Source organism: Stylophora pistillata, chromosome 4 (genome assembly GCF_964205215.1).
Source record: "Stylophora pistillata chromosome 4, jaStyPist1.2, whole genome shotgun sequence".
Taxonomy (NCBI): domain Eukaryota; kingdom Metazoa; phylum Cnidaria; class Anthozoa; order Scleractinia; family Pocilloporidae; genus Stylophora; species Stylophora pistillata.
In genome coordinates, this window is record NC_142522.1 from 14,951,864 (window position 1) to 14,974,360 (window position 22,497).

The following is a 22,497-nucleotide window of genomic DNA, read 5'->3' on the forward strand; positions in this document are numbered from 1 at the left end:
AGTTCAAGGGGAGAATTACAAATTAGATTTTGGGAGTTGAAGGGTTGACCTGAGTCCATTTATCTGACTCCACGAACATCTCTCAAACAATATGTATATCAGAATAGGGGAGAAAAGTTTTCAAACACCAACTGATCTGATAGCAAAAAATGGAAAGTACCAAGAAAAACCAGTTGGGTTTGTTTAGGATTAATAACAACTTGTTCACCAGCAATCAAGCAAGTTTTGTAACTTGAGACAAAATTTCAAAGAGACTTAAATTTAATATCCTACCAGTAAAGCTGTGATAGTCTTGAGCTCAACATACTAGGAACTTACTTGAGGTCCTGGATCTCCAGGTTCACCAATATCACCAGGTTCTCCCTATAGTAGAAATTGATAGACCGTAATATTTATACATGCTAAAGCAGATATAATTTTTGAGTTAGTGTGTGATCTATAGCTGATTCCTATAGGCTAAATTGCATTGCACAATGACAATTTCATTTACAGGCCAAAGGTCACATTAAGAAAAAAAAAAATCCAAAAAGTCCAACTATGTTTCTCAATCAAAAAATCTGGGAAAAAGTGACAAGAAAAATATGGAAATCAATAATTATTCTAGATTATATTCCAACACTACTAAACACTGCATGATTTATCCTATATACCAATAATACATAGAAGTGTAGTGTATATATACATTGTTTTGATATATACATGTAGTACATATACATATGTGTGTGTGTGTGTAAGTTTTCATTTTGTAGGACTACATGTTAACATTGTGTATCATGAAATAAAAGTTACCATTGATACAGAAGCATCAGGGCAATTGAAGTTACTGTAGGTCAATGAATGTCTATGATAACAAAGTTATATCTGATGTACCTGATTACCCTCTACACCTGGTAGTCCAGCCATGCCTGGTTCACCTGCATCACCCTGATATAACATATATACAAAGAAAAGATTACAAGGTTGCATATATATCATGTTAAAACCAAACAATGTACCATGCACTGTTCAATAGCAGGTCACATGGGCCCGATTTGCCATGAAAAGTTTAAGCTAGCCTGTGACAACACTTTTTAAAATAACTAATACTCAATTAGCCAAGAAGCAAGTGGAGGGTTCTGAACATGTTAACCACTGGAACAACCCAAACCTCCTTTCCCTTTCTCCCTTCACTAACGATTGTAATCATTGTTAGCATTAGATAATTTTTCGTATGCATTAGCTAATGACATAAGAAAAATGTTACTGTAAGTCAGTGACCATGATACTAACTAGTGGTCCTGGGTGTCCCTTGGGTCCATTACTTCCAGCACGACCCTGTAAATTCAACCACATACTGATTCTGAAATACCTGACAATTGTGTGATTGTTTTTTTAAGGTAGTGATAGTAGTTATCATATGTTCACAAATTGGAACATTGTCTGTGATGCAAGTTCTTACAGGATTGATAGCTGGGTGTAAACAGGTACACCTACCGTAGGACCAAAATGAAACAGCTGTTTTTGTACTCAAACCTTTTTAAGTGTTGTTCCAAACCATAAATAACCAAAAAAATAATTCAACCAAAGTAAACCACTATCTATGGAAATAATTTGTTTCAATGTATTGATGTAACATCTCCTTTACCTGGTGTCCAATAATCCCAGGATCTCCTTTTAGTCCTGAAGTACCCTGAAAAGTAAAACAGACAACAAAGTTACTAAAGCTTTGGAATTGAGTTTTTTCTTCTTCCTTGGTAATCTACTGAAACAAAGATGCACATTCTAGTATAAATTTCATCCTGATAGGTTGTTAGCATAATGTATTTATTAAACCCTATTTCTTAAAATTGAATAATTTAATTGATCAAATTTTCTTTTCAAATAATATTGTCACTTTTTATTGGGGAAAATATCATATGGCTTAAGACACATGAGCATCATGTGATGACATTTTTCACCAATATATAATTGATGTTCATAATTACATCAGGCCTAAATTCTAATTTCAGTCAACACTTAAAAGAGCAACTTACCCGCTCACCTGGAGGGCCATGAGAACCAGGCTTTCCAAGGATGCCATGTGGACCCTGTTATAACAAAGTTGTATGAGATAAGAGGGATGATTCAAGCAGAAACATGGTGTATGCATTTTTTGAATTCACAAAGAAGGAAACTCTCAAGAGATAATGTGTTTAAATGTTCATGCCTAACCTGTATGCCCTTATCACCTTTATAACCCTTGGGTCCATTTTCACCAGCCAATCCCTAGAATAAAAGTCAACTCCTATAGCTTGATAGTGGATACACAGTAACAAACCATTATACAAAATAAGCAATGAAAAATGGTTAATTCTATCCTTAATTCTGTATTTGGATTTGATAAGTGATCTGTTATCAATCCAAATTGATATTTATATTTTGTGCAAAATGGGAAAACCATACATTGCAGTAGCGATTACTAAACCTGTAAAGAACAATCTCAAACACACACACACACACACAGAAAAAAAAAAGAATAAAGAATGTACCCCACCTACCCACTTCCACACCAGTATCTGTATCTAACATTAATTTAGGTTGATAACAGATCACTTATCAAATCCAAAAGTCATGAATTTCAAATTAAAATATGTATAAATGACTTACAGGATGACCAGGGGACTTAATGACTGTTATCACTCTTGTTAATTCTGTCACAGTGTTACTGGGAGGACCCTAAAGAATTGTAAAACAAAGTAATGGTATTTTACAAGAGTTGAAAAGGTTTTGCAATGAAAAAGTCCTCCTACAAGGTTAAAGCAAATCATAATAATATTGATAATAAGTAATGAAGCCAATAGAGAGAAGAAGTAATAATTAATACATGTTGAACTGAAGTGCCCATAGTGAGGTAGGGGGGATTATTGGACACTATTGATAAGAACTAACAACTTGCCTTCACTCCAGCAGGTGCTGGCATGGCAACCTAAATAGAAAAGTCCTGTTATTAATTGTAAACAAAAGTGGTATCATACAACAATGACATTTATCACTGACAGTAATTGTAAGCTCTTAAAAACTAAACTAGTGCAATAATTAAAGAAAATCAAATTTGTTTGATAACTATTTAATTACTATTTAGTGGAATTACTATTTAATTTCTATTTTAGTGGAACGAGGCATGTCAAGAGTCCAAAAGTGTAAAACAATGAAATCAAATTGTCAATGCCAACTCTGAATAAAATGTCTATTTCATTACCCATTGGCGTAGCAATCTAAGTATCTATTAGTAAATCATACACTTGCAAAATTTTGAATAAGCAATGTTATTTCTTGTGAACCATCTCATTGGATCAGAATCTTAAGTCCACTTATCTGATTGACTACTTACTCCATTATTGGCAAAACAGAAAAAGAAAAACCAAAGAAAAACATAAATGACATATTCACCAGTCTGAGTTAAACCATGAGGGAAAAACTGTGCCCTTATCCTTGAGCACAGTACACAATATACATTGGGCACAGTTTTTTTCCCATATGGACCTCCCCCCAACATATAATAACATATAGGGGTTTCTTAAAGTTTGAGAGTAAACAGAAAAAAATTGCAAAGTAGGTGACTAATGGAAATTTGATTGTGACTACAAACTAGGTAGTGATTTTGCTTTACATGCCGGCTGGCAGCTTCTATTAAAACAATTAATAAATAATTATTAAAAGATTGCTCTGTGGGATTGCCCTAAAAGCCACAGAAAACAATGCCTTTTGGGTCAGCTAATAACAAAGTGCACCTCTGCCAATGTAATCTATTGCATAACTTGCACTTATTGCATAAAGATATACATCAGCAAAACAGGCAGAAGACTAGGTGACCGATTCCGAGAACACCTTTGAGACGTGGAAAGGAATGACAAGGACACATCGAAACCAGTTGCTAGACATTTTAATTTACCTAATCATTCTAAGCAACATATGGCAACCTGCAGTCTTTCCTTACACTTAGGTAGCACAGAAAGCCGTAAAAATCTTGAACAAAAGCTCATCTTTCAAACCGGCAGTCTAAATCCCACAGGGATCAACGAACGCTTTTCATTCCACTAATTTATTCTTGTTTTTCTCATTGCCATGTTCCCACCAATAACGTAGCTCCATTCTCTCCTTTAAAAGCACACACAACCCACAATTCCTCTATTCGCTCCGACGAAGGGCTAACACTCGAAACGTCAGCTTTTGGAATCGTTATGGTGGCCAATTTACCACTTCAACTTTTTTGATATACCCAAATTATTTCGTTACTCCCACCGACGCAGCCCCAAACAGTTTCTTTCGAAACTATCAGCCTTTAATAACAAAGATAGTCTACCATTGTAAAAACCATCTTTCAAACACTTACAAAACCTTGGCCTGATTGTGTTTCAGTGTTGTTCCAACTTTCCTGCAATAAAATTTCATAGCCTCATCATTAGGTGAAATGACCAAAAATATCTGATTGAGCAAAGAAATGAGAAGTCTATAGAACAATCTCTAACCTTAATCTGCTGTTTAGCATGAACATTTTTTCTATCAGTGCAATCACTTCTCAATGGTCTCTGGCAGAAAGCACTCACACTTTCTTGCTGATCCAGGAGTAACAGTTGACAAATATCATTCTAATTGAAAGAAGTGGGATCGATAAACTCACACGGATGTTTAATAATTATTTAATAATAGCCACTAGCGTTTCAGATGGAAAATATAAGTCAATTTCTTTCAAAGATGTTGCGACGGCCTCCCCTAGATTCTTTAAGAAAATTCTTTAAGAAAAAAACAACAATCTTTCATTTTTTTCCCTTTTATCCCATTTTTTCTAAATTTGTTCAAATCTCATTAGCATTTTGATAACCAAACCAGGGTTTCTACAAATATCCATACCATTTGCCATTTGGTTAGTTTATAATGCATATAAGTAATACAAATGACTACATAAAACCTAGAAATTGAAACAAAAAGCTATTACACAACCAAGGTAAAACACCAGCTTGGCCTGACTTTGTAATTTCCAAAACATCTAAGTCCATCATCTCTTCCTTTACTTTACCAGTCTCTAATATATATGAAGTCTTTCAAGTTGTAAATTAATTTATCAACCATCTTTCTCTGTACTATATTGCTTTCTTTGGTTCCCATCATTCCAAGCAGCCTCATCATTGTGCCAAATGCATTCACTTTTTCTCTGGTATTACATCAATCAGTTTTGGTGGCTCACCAAGAAGTGAACTTCTAAAAAAGCATAACTAACACTCATCACAGACTGAGATACCTTTCAACCATCATAATTGTTACCAAATTCCTTGTTACAGCCAGCATTCTACCTGCTTGATATTAATTATAGCTTTCAATTTTATCACCATGTAACCGTTACAATGCTGTAGTTACAGTCAACCCTCAAAGAGAGAGAGAGCCTCCCATTCTCTCCTCTCCACTGACCCCCATAAGGTAGAGCTTTAGTGTCTTTGCTTCACAGTTTTCGGAATTTTTCTACAAGCTGTTCAGATAAACCATACATACCTCAATATCACTATCTTGGGCATCCTCAAGGTGTGCTGTAACGGCAATCTTTTCCCACTCTTCCAATTTACTAATGCTTGGTAGTGATAAGTAGTTGAATTCTTGACAATCTTGGGTGACTGAGATTTCTTGGTGATTAAAGCTTACTAGCAATTTTTGCCATGAGGAAATATTGGCTAATTTAACAAGGCCAAATAAGGAACTATTTATTTGAAACAACAATGATCTATTCTGAACTGTAAGGACATATACAGTTTCAGATGAACTTCCATCAACAGCATTTACATTTATCACAAAGCTCCTATTATCTAATTCTTGTCTAAAAATCAGAAGTAAAGTGTATCTCAAAGAGTTTTTAGTTAATAAATAGTCATTTTCTGGTATTAATGGTGCAGTTGTGCTATTCTCTTCTCTATTTGGTAAATTTTGCTTAATATTATTCTCTGATGCATATATTCCTGGAGTGCGCAATCCATGGAGATCTACACAGGAAACAATGAAAAAGCACATTTAATTTGAGTCATGTGATTCATAAGACAGAACCCATCATATCCATTAACTTTTTTCTCAGTTTGTGAATAGGCAGCATTCTCCAAATCCTGTGATCTGATTGGTTCCAAGAGTGGGCAGTATTCTCCCATTCAGCCCACTCATGGTGGGCAATATTCTATCTATAATTTGTGTGTTGAGTCATCTCATACATTCTTACCTCTGTTGCAAATTTTCATAAATACATTTTGTTTTACCAGCTAGGCAGCATTACCCTGCTGGCAGAGGCATTTATTTGGTAACTTCCCCTACAGTCCACGTAAAATATAAGTCCTCTGCGCTTGGCCTGTTAAATCTTCTTCAAGCATGCACGGCCTGTTGCTTAGAAACAAATCAGTTCCCGGTAGTACTCGGCCAACTAAATAGGATGCGTGCACATAAAAACGCGTTTAAAACAGGTTCTGACCGGTTTTGCAAATCAGATTATCCACAAACTCGGATAATTCCCAGGCGCATGCTCGAAGAAGATTTAACAGGCCGAGCGCAGAGGACTTTATTTTTACATGGACTGTAGGGGAAGTTAACAAATAAATGCCTCTGCCAGCAGGGTAAGGCAGCATTTGTAAGCAGATTTCATTCACGACCTTAAGCTGAAAAACAACTTACTAATTCTCTCTTCTCTCTCAAAAACTGATTTCCAAGAGAATTTTGTGATGCCAAAAGTGTTTTTTAAAATAGATTGACATGCAGCCTACAAAACTGTTTGTAATTCAATAATCTTTCTCAAAAAGTAACTAATCAGAAAGTTAAAACAAGAGGCATTATTTTGCAGTTAAAATTACATGAATCAATTTAAGGTGGCTTGTACCAGTTTCCTCATGCAGGGAACAGGTCACTCTTACGTGACGCGCACGAGAGTCACGTGCGAAAGAAGCGCGAGATCAAAAGATGAAAATTCAAAACAAAGATGGCAGCGTGTGGAATTTTTTCTACTTTTGTGAGTTTACCTAAGAGCTTGTATTTGATGTGTTGAGCGGCTACTGTGAATGCAGTTAATAGAAACTAAAATAAAGAAGACGACTTTTGGAGAATTAAAGGTTGCTTCACTTCACATTTAAAAAAAATATTCAACCGATATGAAATCTTGCGACAGCGAAAAAAGAAGAACTCAAGTGAAGAATAATCTACCAGAAGTGGAAGAAGACTTTGAAACTTAAAGGAAAATAATATGATATAGCCAGAAGTCGTGTGTAGGATTTTTAAGATGAGCCCGGGAGGCTATCTTTGACAGCTGTTTAATGATTTTCTTAATTAGCAGTAAAGGTCTGTAAACATCAGATTGTAGGCGCGCGTGTGAGCACATGCAATTGTCAGCGGTAGCTATAACAGATCATGAGCAAATGTCGATCTTATAGAATCCAGACTTTTAAATGCGCGAGAACGCACGTGGAAATTGCTAAATGTGTGAAATGCAGACTTTCATGTTCTCAATTTGACGTCACATTACCCGCTAGAGCCATTCCTCTTTAAACTCAGTTGTGGGGCAAGATGGCGGCTGATTTTCCGTATTTTGACTGGGCACAGAAAATTGAAGATTTGAAGCAATAACAAAATTTTTGCACAGAAACACTCCAAAAAATATGCTTATTTCATTAAGCAATAAAAATTTTGGGGTTTAGGTGCACTTAAAGCATAACAAATAATATCATTTTCAAAACAGTCTCACAAGTGGAGTAAGTGCTTTTCCAGATGTTCACTCCCTTGCATGAGACTATCAACAAACAATCAACTGATCAAACAGTTTTTATATTATCCAAAGACTAAATATCTGCAGCCTATGCTAAGATCCACAAGCAAATGAAGCTAAACCTGTCTAATTATATAAAAAAAAAATAACAATTATTACAATATATTAACATTTTTGGAAATGCTATTAATGCTTCAATTTCACAAATACATGAACCTAACAAAGTTTCATGTTAGAAAGACAGGGCAAACCAACAAGGAAATGACTGAAATGCTTTAAATTATTCATATTAGCAAAGGATGACATAAAGCAAATTATAGGGGAATTTTGAATCTTCTCACCTGTTGTGTTTGAAGTGCTCACTTCTGTAGCAACTCCTGTTTGATGTCCATCAGCAGTTGCAGTGATGAGGAGAAAGAAGAAAACTAGGATGGATCTGAAATGAAGTAACATCTCACCTTACAATGAAATATGTAGACATATTTAAATATATCTATGGCAGTGAGTAAATGGTGAACAAATTGCACAAGCTGCACATTTAAGAATTGTCATGGATTTAAAACCAAAGTCTTTCCTTGTATTCTTTACATTTAACTGTAATCAGTGAATGCTTGGGATTATTTTGAAGAACCAAAGGCAGTTAAGTAATGCTTGAAAGATGTCTGAAATTTTATGCTTGCAAGTATGTTATTCTCAGTATGGTAAGTCAGGAATTTAGAACACTATATCTTAACTAGTGGCATATGCTAGTAAAGTTAATGTATTAAAAATGAGAATTAAAACAACTCTATATTGTATTTAAGAAATTTCCAACTTCAGAGTAAAAAGGATTTGCAGCAATACTGGTATGCTCATAAGCTAAGTAGAAACAAATCTAAAATACATGCAAGTATGAGGCTGCCTTTGTTGAATGATTTAATAAATTCAGATTGTTTTCATCCGTTCTTCAGTGAGGTGTTTTTAACATGCTAGTGCCCAACTCCAAATACATAACAATATAGTACCTGCAATGATCTGTTTATGTTCAAGGAAAGGGGGATTCCCTCTTGAAGATAGGCAACAGCATATAATTATGTAGCCCCGTCAGAAAGGCAAAAACAACACACGCACATTTTACATTCCGAAAAAAAAAAACAATAATCGCTAATTAAGTATATCAGAGAGATTTCTATGCTTTCACTGAAATAAAATGAAGAGTTAAAATACCCCTAGAGATACGATGGGCCTGGACATATTTCTCGCATGTTTACTTTGGCATTAGTGCTCTCAACTTCACTCGAATGAAAGTGGAAAAGTGGCTTAGGGGCCATAATGACTCGAAGTCTATTAATGTTATCACTGCCATGTTCATTAGAATATGTTGAGAAACAGGAGAAATCCTTCACCCAACATCAAATTATTGCGGCACTTTCTGAATAAAGCTTCCAATTCTTTACTCCAAAGAATCAATTTGACTTAATTTCGTATTTACTGAGATTTGGCAATTGTCAAAGAATTTTAATGAGGATATCACATATAATTACAACATGTGACAAAAAAAAATTTTTATCAACGCTAGGTTGTATTTCACGTAACTTCGGAACACCTTTCCGGACAGAAAAGAGAGCATAATTTGTCTTAGCACAAACACCGCGATGTGAGCGACACTTACTTTGAAAATTTACCAGTGATAAGTCCACAGAAGGATTTCGGATTTTCCAAGGTCTTGTAGGCAATTGTTTCCTTCTTGGCTAAGAACGTGGTAATCATCGCATTCTCGAGGCAAGGCTTACAAAAGAACGAGACTGGGTTAGGTTTCTGCCTGAAGGGGGCTCACGATCACACAAGAACTCACTGTGAAACGAGGCGACAATGTGATGCAGTTTACTGTCAGATGACGAAACCACTATTACTGTCACGCAGTATCCTCTGTCAGATAAAGGTGGCCTTTTGTGAGCCAACTATGAGAAAAAACTACGGATGCAATAAGCCATTCATAATCAGGGAGAGACTTGCGGTGTTGAAAGAGACAAAGTTTTCATTATTTTAAGTATAAGCCTGCACTGAGAGCTAACTTATCTACGTACCACGTCACATGATGGTTCTTCAAAGCGTTCGTCAATGAGTGTTTGTACAACGTATTGAAAATACGCGAAAAGTCTTAAAGCACTACTCAAAGACGATCCTTGTCCTACCTGCAGCCTTCGGTGTGGAGATTGCTGCCGGCCTCGTTGTTTTCAAAACACAGCGCGCGATCTCTAATGCAAGCCATGCGTCAGACTGGACCCAAGTGGCTTGCTTGTGTCAAGGACAACGACAACAACAGGACCTTTGTCCGCTGCGCGGTGGGTGTAAGACAACGAGAGGCGACAAAAAAATAACCTTTGTTGCTTGGAACGTGACACATATAGAAAACGATCGAAAAGTCACTTTGAGCATATCTAGAACTCTATATAATATAACGCGCAATGACAAGGTAACCAAGTCAACGTACCTCGGAGAACAGTCTTAATGACGACTGCGTGACAAGACTTCACGCGGACGTGCGCGTATGTACGTTTCCAAAATTTGGGTAAACTTACGAAGAAAGTAAAAGCAATAAGGGAATAGTTATACTGGAAATGAGCACTCTATCAGCTTATAAATGAATTAACTGATCCAGTTTAAATCTCAGGAATGGTTTGCGATTTGACGTAAGGTGATACACAATTTCGTAATACCGGTCGACAAACATACAATTCAGCTTCTTGACGGTCATTGAATGACTATAAACATTTAAATGTTTTTGCCCGCAAAACTTCTTTAGCAAGTTAAAGGAGAAGAGAAGGCAAAAAACCTAGTAATTGAAACATTATGTTTTGACTTACCGAATAGCGTGCCGCGCCACTTACTTAGTGCTGATACATTCTTACTAGTTTGCAGTCACTTTTACACTCTACCTTACACGATAAGAACTGATGACTCCTTCTTCGGGTAAAATATGGGACTGTTGTCTTTTCCTCAACTAAAACACGTTTCCGGCGGGAATCCAATAAGCCTCTTTAAAAAAAACTTAGCTGATGGATTATTATCCAAATGAAATAGGAAAAAAAAAGAAGATAAATATAAAATATTTGTGAGTTTTAGCACAAATATTGGCAACTGCATGCTTTTCATACAGGGCCTCAAATTAGAAAGAAAAGAGATCAATCTCTTTAAGCAGACTGTAGTTTAACTGACGCGATGCGACGTGATGGTAAGCTTAACCGTTCTAACGCGCGAAAATAAATATATGGCGATGAGATTTAACAAGGCTCGTAAAAAAGAATTCACAGCAACAACTGAGATTTCAACCTGCGGTAATGATTACTGGATACAGAACTTGATTAAGAATGAAGGGAACAGCGGCACATTTAAAAAGTATTTGATTACTAATCAAAGATCACGTTATTGAACTGTGTTTGAGGTATCAGAATAAAGGAGGGTCCATTCAACACTTTTTGGAAGAATTCTCATCAAAGGAATCTTACGCAGCAGGTGCGGTCTTCAAACGAGATTCAATCACTAATCCGTGTAGGCTCATTGCAGAGATATTGGAAAATCTCTTTCAGAAGCAACAATTATAGCCTTTCTTTTGGTTAGGAAATACCCTTAGGGGTTTCCACTCCACCCGAAACTGTGATAAGACTGGTTGAAATATATTCATTGCGTAAATCATGTGCATTGGAACGATAGGAATCGCAGGAATCACCGATCACGAAAACCTTTTATTCAAGCTAACACTTCTGTAGTGAGTATTAATAGCTTGAAAACAAATCTGCCCAACAAAAAGATCAAGAAATGCTAAACAAATTTGATTAGTTTGTTTCGCATATATATCTGACAGCTCAGAATTGAACTTTCATGAAAAGGTAGGAACAGAACCTCCCCCGGCACTACACAAGACTCCTAACATAGCTTGAATAGCAACTGGAACGACAAATTGGCTCTTCTGGGCTGTTTAATAAATCTCGGAGCTTAGGTTACAACGAAATACTGGTGATTGATATTAATGAGCGTAGTTAGGTTTCATTGTAAAACTACCGCGTATATGTATCGTCGATAAATATCTCAGCGAAAAGTACTTTGATAAGAGTATTTGACACCCACTTGAAAAATTTTGCCGCAGAGTAAAACGAAAAGGTCATTTAAATACCCTAGCGCCGTTGTAGGACCAACAATTTTCTTGGCCAAATAATTCCGCGGTAGAATTGTCTACTTTTGATAGCACTGAGTTGAGTGCTAAACAGGAAGTCAAGGAAATCACAACGTTGCACTGACCTTCTACAAATTCCGGAAGATTGGAGTCAACTCTTAGTCTGCTTTTATTAAGATGTAGTAGAGTTCAACAGCAATCACCTCAGTCATTCAAACACCAATCCAGTTGAGATAGCTGGTTACAGCTACCCTTTTAAAAGACCCAAGGTCTCAAACTAACGACCAACTTTTTCCCGCCGTACGGTTAAAAAAAACCTGACCTGTGCCTGTGTGTGCCGAAAGTTGTTTTAAGGGACATAGATAACCATTACGGTTAATTATATTGTATTAAATCAGATTAAAATCAATGGTAAGTTTGCAGAAAGAGAGAAAACACACACACTTACGATTGTAAGTGATCATTGGTAGATCCGCCTAATAAAAAGGTGCGTTACCAAATGAACTACTTGAAGAAAGTCAACGGCAATAGTTGCAGTCCGTAGCCAGAAGGAAAGACAGACAAAGAGAAAGCAAAAGAAAGGGATAATGTGTTCTTACAACTGTGTAATCAAAGAGCACTGGAAATCAGGCTTGTGGTTCTTGTTGTTTAAGTGCCATTTTGATCAGTGCAAAAGTGAACAGTCAGTGTGGTATGTGGCCTAGCTCTAGCATCCTGACTTAAAGTGTGAAAGTGTTTAGAGCTTCCGACTAGTGTGGGTTACGCTCGTGGTTCGATTCCGCTGGGGTGCGGTCTGAAGGCTGACCTGTGCTTATTCAATACTGAAAACAGTGAAAGAGAGGTACGATGGAGTCACACCGTCTTTGCATTATAAGACGAAAGAATGAACAAAGCAAGCTGCCCGGGTAATGCGCGAAGCTCCGCTGTTAAAACAACTACGCCTGGTCTGGAAGGTCGGAAGAACTGACCTGACATTGAGAAAGTGTAATCAAAGGGTTGAGATCATCCCTACTTGGCGTAACCCCAATATTCCGATACCCCGATGAATACTCCTTAAAGCCCAAGTTCATTCAAAGATGATCTGGACACTCTCAAACCCAAAGTCCGGTGAAAACACGATCGGAAATCGTCCTTCTACATAACCCGTCCAACCAGTGAAGTCACAATAACCTGTCCAATTCACTTTTCGTAATACCGCCGGATTTCTTTTATAATTCAAAATACATCTTAACCCATAATCCAGCTGATAATCTTCTCGTTTGATCTCAGACAAATCCATCTTTTTCTAGATCATAGATACCCTTGGGAGCCATCAAATGCCTTTAACTGACCAACGCAGCTGAATACTGAACTTAGTTGTAGTCTAACAGTGAAACAAAAAAAAGTATTCCTACCTTCCTATGATCAAGGACGACCTTGTTCATGAACCTCAAGGTTCATTCTGATGGTCGTTATCAATAATGATAAGACTTCGATTTATCGGAGTTATCAGATCGATATGAAGGTATTGTTTGGCTGGAACGAGCTGGAGTTGTTGTTCAATCATTATCGACCCAGCTTCGTCGTCTTCCCTTCGTAAACATGATCGACAAAATTGATCTTAAATAGCGATAGTCTTAGATAAAATAACCGTGAAAGCTGGAATATCTTTCCTTATCCTCTTTACCGGGTACATAGTCAAAAGTCTTTTTAACTTTTACAGAGTACAAGAAGCACACACAAAAAGTGAGCTTCACGTGAGTTTCAGGAGCATGGCGTTTTATGTTGCAATGTCACACTTCTACCTTCTACTCTCTTCGTTCTTCGTTAGCTTCCCTAGCTTCCTGTTTTCATTGTAACGCAGGTCAGGCTTATGTAAAGCTTTAACAAATGATCATGCTTCCGTGTTTGTCCCACTCATATCCAGCGCTAGCTGCAAGACCAACTGAATCATCTTTTTCTTTATGGACCTATAAAACTGTGTAGCACGGACATAAAGACAGGGACTGAAACACATGGCTGTTCAGTCCCGCCATCTTGACCTCAGACTGCACGGTCGGTGGGTATACCTTGCGGTTATAGGTTCAGTTTCAAAGTCAAATTGTCCACAATGGTTATGATGTCGTTGTCCGTCGACCCTGGTGCCCAAACATTGCATCAACATAGCCACTCTAAATAATTCTGATTTTGCTTACCCCTAAGTCGCCCCCTTTTTGCTGTGACTAAACATCAATCGCTTTCCTTCTTTGATGGCCAGATTTTCTACCGTTTGAACATCTTTGGTCCAACTAACTCCACAGGAATATTTACCAAATTATGAGTAAAGTTGATTGAAACTTACCCCCTTGAAAGGCTTTGTTTCACCCATTGTTGCTGTTGGAGTACTTGATTATACTCAAACTGTAAATCAATTAATATTGCCGATTCTGATAAATTTCCTTTTTGACAGTTCTTGAAAGTCAGCGAGGTAATCTGATTTCGTTTAACCCACTTAAGTGGTGTTTACAAAAACGCACGAAATGTGTAACTCACTTTATTTATAACCAATTTCGAAGAGGAGATGTAATTTTATAACCACTGATAAAAGCATAAGCCAAAATGAAAACGTAAAACTGCAATTAAAGCGATATGTCATTCCAAATTTTTATAACCTCATCACGGGGTGCATTCTTTATCCAACCAAGGGGGTAGGTAATGTGTAACGAGTACAGAAAGAACTTTTCTTAAATTAGGTCAATTGGCTTACTCTGGGTCAATCAAAGCATGTTTATACATATAGATATCTAGCTATGTCTCTCTACACAACTTGCATGTCGTTATAGAGGACACCAAGAGAATGTTTGAAGTCCATCAGTTCATTTTCAAGTTTACCTACGAAAAACAAAAGGGTTTAAATCATGTATAGCTTACAATTTGTGTGAAGGGACGGGTTAGAGAGGAAAGGAAAGAAAGTAACTTATTTTGTCAACACGTCTTGCGTTATTCCGAGGGTGAATGATGGACAAGTATGGCAAAATGGAAAAATCGAAAACATGTGTCTTAAGAGGTCAAAGAAAAGATAACTTGTGATAATAGACAACAATTTGGGATTGTCCGTGAACGGGGCCACAGATAATGTTACCCATATTTTTAAAACTGGGAGGCAAATCAAGTCTGCATACAGGTATCCTCATCAAAGCTTTTTTGATCTTGCGATAAAGCAGCCTTACGGTGTTCAGTTACAACATGCTCTTTACGCACTCTCCCACATACGGCGGTATACCTCTGAGAAGCGGAGCGGTCCAGCTCAAAATAGATGCAACGCAATATGATATCATATTCGGGCGTTCCAGATGAATCGAAAAGCGATTAATTTCCTATTAGCGCCCAATCGTGTCTTCGTAGACAGCTCGCGGTTTTGATTAATCCTTTCTCCTCGTTTACAAAGGTCACGATATCTTAACATCATTCGGTGCGTTGGTGATATGTTTTAAAATAGTTCAAATTTTGAACTATTTTTCTTTAATAGAAATCATCCCGAATGGGAATATTATATTGCCTTCATTATTCTCACGGCTATATCACTGCACGATACAATTGTATTGAAAATTCTGGCACATTTTAAGGTGGAAGTTGCTACAAAGCATTATGAAGTCTTGATTAAACTTCAGTTTTTTTAAATTTTCACTATTAGTTATCAAAATAATGGTTGCAAAGCAATAAAAAACTTACTTATTCTTTCAAGAACCGCAAACAATTCCTGAAGTTTGTCCTGAATAGCTTTGCTGTGTCTTTCATACGTTTGAACAATGTTTTCTTCCAGAACACCACAAGAGGCGTTAATTTGTTCCTCGAGAGCTTTCTTGAAATCTAAGAGAATGAGATGTTTCTTTGGTCCGGTTATATTACTCAGGAAATTGTAAGAGACGATGGGTATCTTCTGACGGACCCAAAGTTTCCGCTGAAGACTAAAAAGTGGTTCATTAGGGGAGCGACGTCCTTATACTTACATAAGGAGCATGTGCGTTTATGCCTTTCACAGATGCACACGTTAAGAATCTGACGATATATATCCCTAGAACAATGGCAGAGATCGGCTGTTGTGAATGAATTCTTATCATTTTTTTGCTGTGATTCTATTATCTATGGGGACCTAATATCGTCTTACACGAAAACGGTACTCATCATTTAGCTCAATGACGAAGTTCAAAATCCACCTTGACTGATCTACAAAGAATATATAAAGGCTAGAAGGAATAATTAAGAGTTAGATCTTGAGACCTAAGGGTGAAACCATCAACCATCCCGAGTGTGAGTAATAAGCGAACAGAAAGGCGTTCTGTTCTGTTGCAAATTGAGAAGCCATGTCTCCCTGAATCTTACTGTTTGTGGGAAACGCGGAAATTGCATATCTGGAACCACCCCATTTCCTTCAGTTATCGGCATTTACCAAAATTGTTGCCAGACTCTGTCTGGTGATCGTGATTGTCTATTTTGAATCAATTTCTCTGAGTACCTTTTACCGTCTCCGTTATGAGTTAAGTAATGATTTCATGTCTCATTGTTTCCGTTCCCGATTTCACAGAACTAAAAGCAGAACGGTAAATACTAATTTTACGCTCTTTATTGTCTACAAATTCGACAATATTTCTCAAATTTAAAGCGTTACTTTCGATATTCATAGCTTAATCGAGAGAAATAAAGGTCATTGCTTCCATATCGGATTTACTTAAGTCAAGAGCTAAACAAATGATAAAAAAAAAGTTCAAGAAGAAGGGTCAGGTTTCTCTTTCTAATCATGTCAAAATGAATTAACCCCTGCCCCTCTTTTGGTGTAAATGCAATTCATAGACCATGTAAACTAGCACAATTATATGATAATCATATACGTGTTGTTAAGGCTGTCGGCAAACATCGCGTAACAAGACTTAAACATTCAATCCAAATTGGAGGGGAAATTGGCCGCTCCCCACATGCAGGTAAAAGGAAATCTGATTTAATTCACAAGATCTTTTTAACCACATGGCACGGATAAGTCACATTTCTTAATGCATTTAAACTCATCCCCGTGAGAGTTTGTCGTCTTATGGATGGTGCCGTATAATAAATCGCCAAATGGGAAAAAAGTACCTTTTAACTAAATTCTCCATTTCAAAAACGAGTGGGGGAGTGGGTCGAGTTCGCTGCGCAAGGTTGTCTGGGATCGTTACTCGGGACGCAAATTTGTGTCCCGAGTAACGATCCCAGACAAACCTTCGCGGCGAGCTCGACCCACTCCCCCACTCGTTTTTGAAATGGGGAATTACCTTTACCAAAGTTACCCTTTTGCTGGGGTAAGTGCCACTCAAGAGTTTGGGGTTGCAATTTAGATAAGTTTCCAATTGAAGATCAAGAACGAGGCCAGATTAACCTAACGCACAAAAGCTTCAGGCCCGTCAGAAGCCTTAACACAAAATACGCTGACGAACTAAACGTTGCACGCTGTGGGCGGCACTCTGATCGCAACTTCTTTCTACCTGAGGGTTAAATTCGAAAAATGGCGGAACAGCCATGGCAGCTTAAAACGCTTTAGTATAATTTTAGAGCTGAGCAAAGAGTTTCCAGTAATCTGATTGGTCGAGCGTTTCCTTATATTTAGTTCTTATTTACCGAGTGGGAGGTCTGTATGGGAGAATCTTGACCGAGGTCGCCAGTGCAGACCGAGCGCAGTGAGGTCTGTACTAGCGACCGAGGTCAAGATTCTCCCATACAGACCGACATAGCTCGGTTAATAAGATGTTTATTATATGGCTGTGTCTTATATGCCAACTTTTTATTTTCTTTGTACCTTTTATTCTAGACCGGTCTAGATGCCGGTCTAGGTGGGAAAATCTAGACCGCTTCAGGAGCTTCAAGTAATGGGCTCCTGACCGCTTTCAATATTGATTTCAGCCAATCAAATTCGTGAATTCGGTAGTTCCCAGTCCTTGTGAGACACAGCCATATGATAAGACGCTATATAATCCGCTCCACGCGGTTTATATAAAATGTTAAAATAAAATGTTAATAAATGTTACTAAAATTTTATAATTTTAGAAATATCTCTGCTGTTCAGCTCTGAAATTATACTAAAACAATTATTCGCCTCAGGGTCGGTGAATTATTCGACGATATTCACCTCGCCTTCGGCGAATAATTGTTAAGTAGTCGTTAATCAAGCTAAGAATATTTAGGCTATTTACTGTACCGTTCAATAAATCCGTGTCTCGCTTCCTTTTAGCATTGATATCATCGATGAGCTGCTGGCAGCTCCTCTGAATCTCGTCGTGGGAGGCATTTTCACTCGTAACATCGCCTTGTTTTGATACCGACAAACTACTGGTCCCAATTTGGTCAGGCTCCTTTGCTCGCTCTAGAGGCTCACTAAATATGAAAGGAACAACTATAAGTTCAGTATCGTGCAAAAATCTAAATATTACAAAAAGAATAAATAAGTAAAAGTAAATGTTGATGAAACTGTTGATATGAGGTGCATGCAGATCTAGAAATCCTTACAGATTCTGTGTCTCAGTCTTGCCAAAATATAAACGACGACCGTTATCATGGTTCGATCCCAAAATCAGAACAGGAAAGCTCTTCTGTCTATGGATTTTGATAGTACCGCTAACTATTAGAGCTATAAACCAGAAAAGGGCACGGTTGGTTACACTTACCAATTCTTTTGCGAAAACAATATTCATGAGAGTGTTAAGTAATCAATTGCAAATTTCTGTTCATATAATTCTTCTTCTAGTCATGTCGAGACATGTCTGAACCGGATCGTTCTCTTAGAGGGTCGAGGAACAAATACTGACGTCCAAGGAAAAATATACGAGCATGTTTTTGTGCAAAAGTATAGGCTATCGTGTTTATTATCCTTCAAATATATTGCAAATCGCGTGAAAAAAATGTGTGCGAACAGCTTACTGTTTGCTGCGTGGGATATTTTCTTTTAAATTTTCTCCGGAACAACTTTATCAGAACAAACAGACATTTCCCTTCTTGTGTAACAATCACGAAACGCTCCCTCACATCTTGAATTAAATTTTAAACGAGGACTTATAGCAAAGGACGGAAGGTTTGGAAGTCGGACAAGTGTATATTTGAGGTCTTTTCGTACCAGATGGAGTAAACATGTACGTTTAAATTTTACTCCAATTTACAATAACCAGATGAGTAATTAATGAGTTGTAATCAGCAGAGTTATTATGTGGGACTTATCCATTCCTATCCCCAACCGGCCTTCGCCTTTGAAGAGCGTTCTTGGCTTTGATCGTCTTTTTTTTTTCAAGCATCAAAACCCTAACTTCCGTGGGGGTGGTATGGGGAGGACATGTGGAACAAACGGCTTATTCCGATGTGTTTATAAATATTTAGACTTTCTGTAAGCCTTCTTGTCGTCTTTGTGCGGTTAATGAGAAGAAAAGCGTACCGGCTAATGTTTTCCCTTGCTTTCTCCTTTTGGATTGTGCAGTCCTAAACAGGCAGCTATAGATAGCTTCAATACAGTCTTCTTTGTGATACAACTCAAGTTCTCAAACAAAAAGCCTTATGTACAAGTAGACCTATTGTAAAGAGTTTACGTAAGGCTCACCACGGCTTCAAAGTATCTCCTCTTGAAATTACATCTTCCTTGGTATTTGGCTCTTTTTTTTCTTCAAGAGCTTTGCTTGTTGCGCCTGATTTCTCTTTTTCCATCCCGGATGCCTGCAGTGAATTAAGTGTGTACCCAGCCTTCTCCCGGTGTTCATTTACTTTATTCCAGGTCAGTAGTAACCAGCCGCCCTTGTTCGCTCTTATTTTCGAGTTTTTCGAATCGTGAGACTTTTAAAAAGACACTTCTAAAAAGCAAAACAACTTTGAAAGATAAATTAAAAGTTTTGCCGACTATTGATGGATCGCGCGCGAGGCGCCACATATTCGCGCCAAAAGTAAACCACGTGATACAAAGATCGTACATCAAACGACCAATGAGAACTGATCTATGATTTTAGCCCAGTTCGTCCGAAATAGGAAATAGGTGTTGTATCTTTTTAAAATTAGATAAATTAGTATTGAGAAAATAATCTTGCAAATAGGATTCAATCCTTCATTAGACCTTGGAATGATTAAAACGGATATTGCGATTGATACTCCCCATCCCTACCGGGTAAGTTCATATTTCCGAGAAAGACAATGACATCATACGTGGCTAAATCACGTGCTTACAAGTGTTGCAAGTTACATCGAAGATGGCGGCTGGAGGAGTGTATCAGGCCTTTTTAGCGATAGTTTTGGCTAGTCTTTTTGATCAGGTTGCAGCTTTCGATGGCGGAGATGCTGCAGCTCTTATCATCGGTCTTATTCTCGGCATTATGGGGATATGTGCGTGCCTAGGAGCGTATGCAAGAAGACAACAGGGATCATGAAAGCTATGCACTGAAACTAACTTGAACCGATAATGTGTGAATAGAGGAAGTAATTGATCAAGGCTTTTGAGAACTTCTTTACGGAAATTTCTACTTTATATATATATATATGGAACTTTCACCTAAACGGAACATATTGGAAATTGCGGGCCTCTTCTCGTGGAACCTTTACATTCCATTCGAAACAGTATTCAATTTTGGTAGCAGCTTAAAAGTGGTGCGTGATTTCAAGTGATTTCAAATTTAAAGATTCACATATTTTACTGTGCTGAGTGCAATAGATGAAACGATACCTCAAACTGGTGGATTATGATCATTTATGCATATGTGATTATCAGCACCCTTCGGTACTCTCACCTCTTCGACCGATGGTTGCTCATTTCCCTGTCTTGAAAACGAAACTGGTTTAACGCGTCTGGTCGTGATTACATGCAACCGTAGCGGTCTAGAATTGGATTCATCGTACTTAACACTTCAAGACTGGCAGGAGTAAAGCGTTGCAATACTAAAGGAATATTGTCTTTCATTTCGAACTATACATCCTCACACTAAGAATTATAATCAAGCACTAATTAATTTTATTAGAACTACATTTGGGTTGTGAGACATCCTTTTGTAAATTTAACTTCCGTTTGAAAATTACACGGCTTTGCTCAAACTCGTCCTGAAAGGTAATGTTTATTTTTGTATGATTGGGCATATCAGAATTTCTTATTGATTTCCTTTGATTAGACCCTTTATACCTTAAATTCAATATGCATATTCTTCATACAGTTCTTTAAACATTTCTCAAGTTGCTGACAAGGAGAAGTTGTGTAAATAATCAAGAGCCTCTTTAATTGGTGATCATTTCCCGTATTCTCATGATTTATACTGAATAATTCAGCGATGTTACTATAAATTAGTTGCTGGTTACTTGAAGGGCATAAACAGTTAAACATGCAAGTAAAAAAAGTTGTAGGATTCTTTGTAATTGCTACCCTTTTACAGAATTAGAATTTCCATTAGGCTACAAATTAATGACCAAAAAATTTCCTTGAGTTTGAATTTGGAATTAATAGGCATTTTTGGAAACAACCTAACCTTTGTGGTTTAATGTTATGCTATGGTTTAGGTCAGTTTGTATTTGGTTTAATGTACGGTTTAGGTGTTTGCAAATTTCTGGCAGGTGTGATTAAATGTAATAACTGCTTGTACGGAATAAGGTTTCTGTTAAACCTCTAACGGTTTATTATTGTCACTAATTTGAGGGAATTGAAGACCAAATCTACTTCTACGTTTGTTTCCTAGGAAGGGTTCCATTCTGTACGCAGACTTATGTCTATAATCATTTGATATGGCTGGGATGCATTTATTGAGAAAAATTTCCACCTTCATAGCTGTGTTTGATGGGAATATTCAGCTTTTACCATCCGTATCAGACAAATTTTGCACTTCACTGTTTATTTTTTAAAATATCTTTACAGCCATTGCAATATGTGTTTTTCAAACGTAAGTCATAAATATATATATAAAGTCAGACTACAACTTCATTCAAAACTTTCTTAGAGCCTGTTGTATAATTAAATGATTTAGTTATCATGTACTTTTGACTTGCCCTTTTGTGTACCTTGATCACTGTGCATGCATAGATTTTTATAGTTAGTCCTGATTGTCCTTGATCTGCAAAATAGACACCCATAGAAAGAAATCTTGCAAAAGAAAGAATTTGCCTAAATTTGACCTGAACTGTATTATTTCTTAGTCTCTGTTATTTTCAAAAACTGAGTGAAATGATCTCAATAAATAGATTTGTTTTTTAACCCAATAGGTAACAAATTATGTTGATGCTGTGATAACTGCCTTATTAAAAATCTGATGCTTGAATAATAAAGGAAAACAGTTTCCATCTGACATTTGGTCTTTGTGGAAAACAAAAATATATCACCAATTTGCCTAATGTGATAAGTATTATAATGTAATATGATCAAACCCCATTAAATGTTTTATAAGTTTGTGTAGTAAAATTAGATATAGATGATTTACAGAGCAACAATCAAATTAGTTCATTTCCACAGGGAATTTGAGACTCAAAACAGAAATATAATGTTCATGAGCATGAAAAATTTAGGTTGCATTTAACATAGACTTGAGAAAAAGAAAAATATCAAAACAATCTTCACTTTACCATTATGAGTTGCACCAAACTTTGGTGTTCCCTCAATATCTTTCAAATTCCC

General features: G+C 37.0%; 2 protein-coding genes across 9 annotated transcripts in view; both read right to left on the reverse strand.

Moving 5' to 3' along the window:
* Positions 1–14,373, reverse strand: part of LOC111320845 (uncharacterized) — a 41,921-nt gene extending 27,548 nt beyond the window's left edge. For 2 of the 8 annotated variants that reach the window (XM_022923557.2, XM_088756153.1), the window contains exons 1-14: positions 14,215–14,373; positions 9,393–9,508; positions 8,083–8,177; positions 5,506–5,987; positions 4,488–4,607; positions 4,352–4,393; positions 2,915–2,944; positions 2,626–2,694; positions 2,191–2,244; positions 2,013–2,066; positions 1,625–1,669; positions 1,270–1,314; positions 871–924; positions 319–363 (exon numbers count right to left, since the gene is read on the reverse strand). In XM_022923557.2, coding sequence (XP_022779292.2) covers positions 319–363; positions 871–924; positions 1,270–1,314; positions 1,625–1,669; positions 2,013–2,066; positions 2,191–2,244; positions 2,626–2,694; positions 2,915–2,944; positions 4,352–4,393; positions 4,488–4,607; positions 5,506–5,987; positions 8,083–8,177; positions 9,393–9,508; positions 14,215–14,241 — 1,278 coding nt within the window. In that variant the 5' untranslated portion in view covers positions 14,242–14,373. Of the gene's footprint in view, positions 1–318; positions 364–870; positions 925–1,269; positions 1,315–1,624; positions 1,670–2,012; positions 2,067–2,190; positions 2,245–2,625; positions 2,695–2,914; positions 2,945–4,351; positions 4,394–4,487; positions 4,608–5,505; positions 5,988–8,082; positions 8,178–9,392; positions 9,717–9,807; positions 11,322–14,214 lie in introns of those variants that run through there. The other 6 variants (XM_088756150.1, XM_022923583.2, XM_022923592.2 and 3 more) reach the window with 6 other exon arrangements.
* Positions 14,374–14,392: 19 nt separating this feature from the next.
* On the reverse strand, positions 14,393–19,781 carry LOC111320872 (synaptonemal complex central element protein 2). The gene is made up of 4 exons (XM_022923604.2): positions 19,465–19,781; positions 18,079–18,254; positions 15,585–15,722; positions 14,393–14,744 (listed from the first exon to the last, which is right to left on the reverse strand). The coding sequence occupies exons 1-4, from the start codon at positions 19,566–19,568 to the stop codon at positions 14,671–14,673; spliced, it is 492 nt and encodes a 163-aa protein (XP_022779339.1). The 5' UTR covers positions 19,569–19,781; the 3' UTR covers positions 14,393–14,670.
* Positions 19,782–22,497: the final 2,716 nt, after the last annotated feature.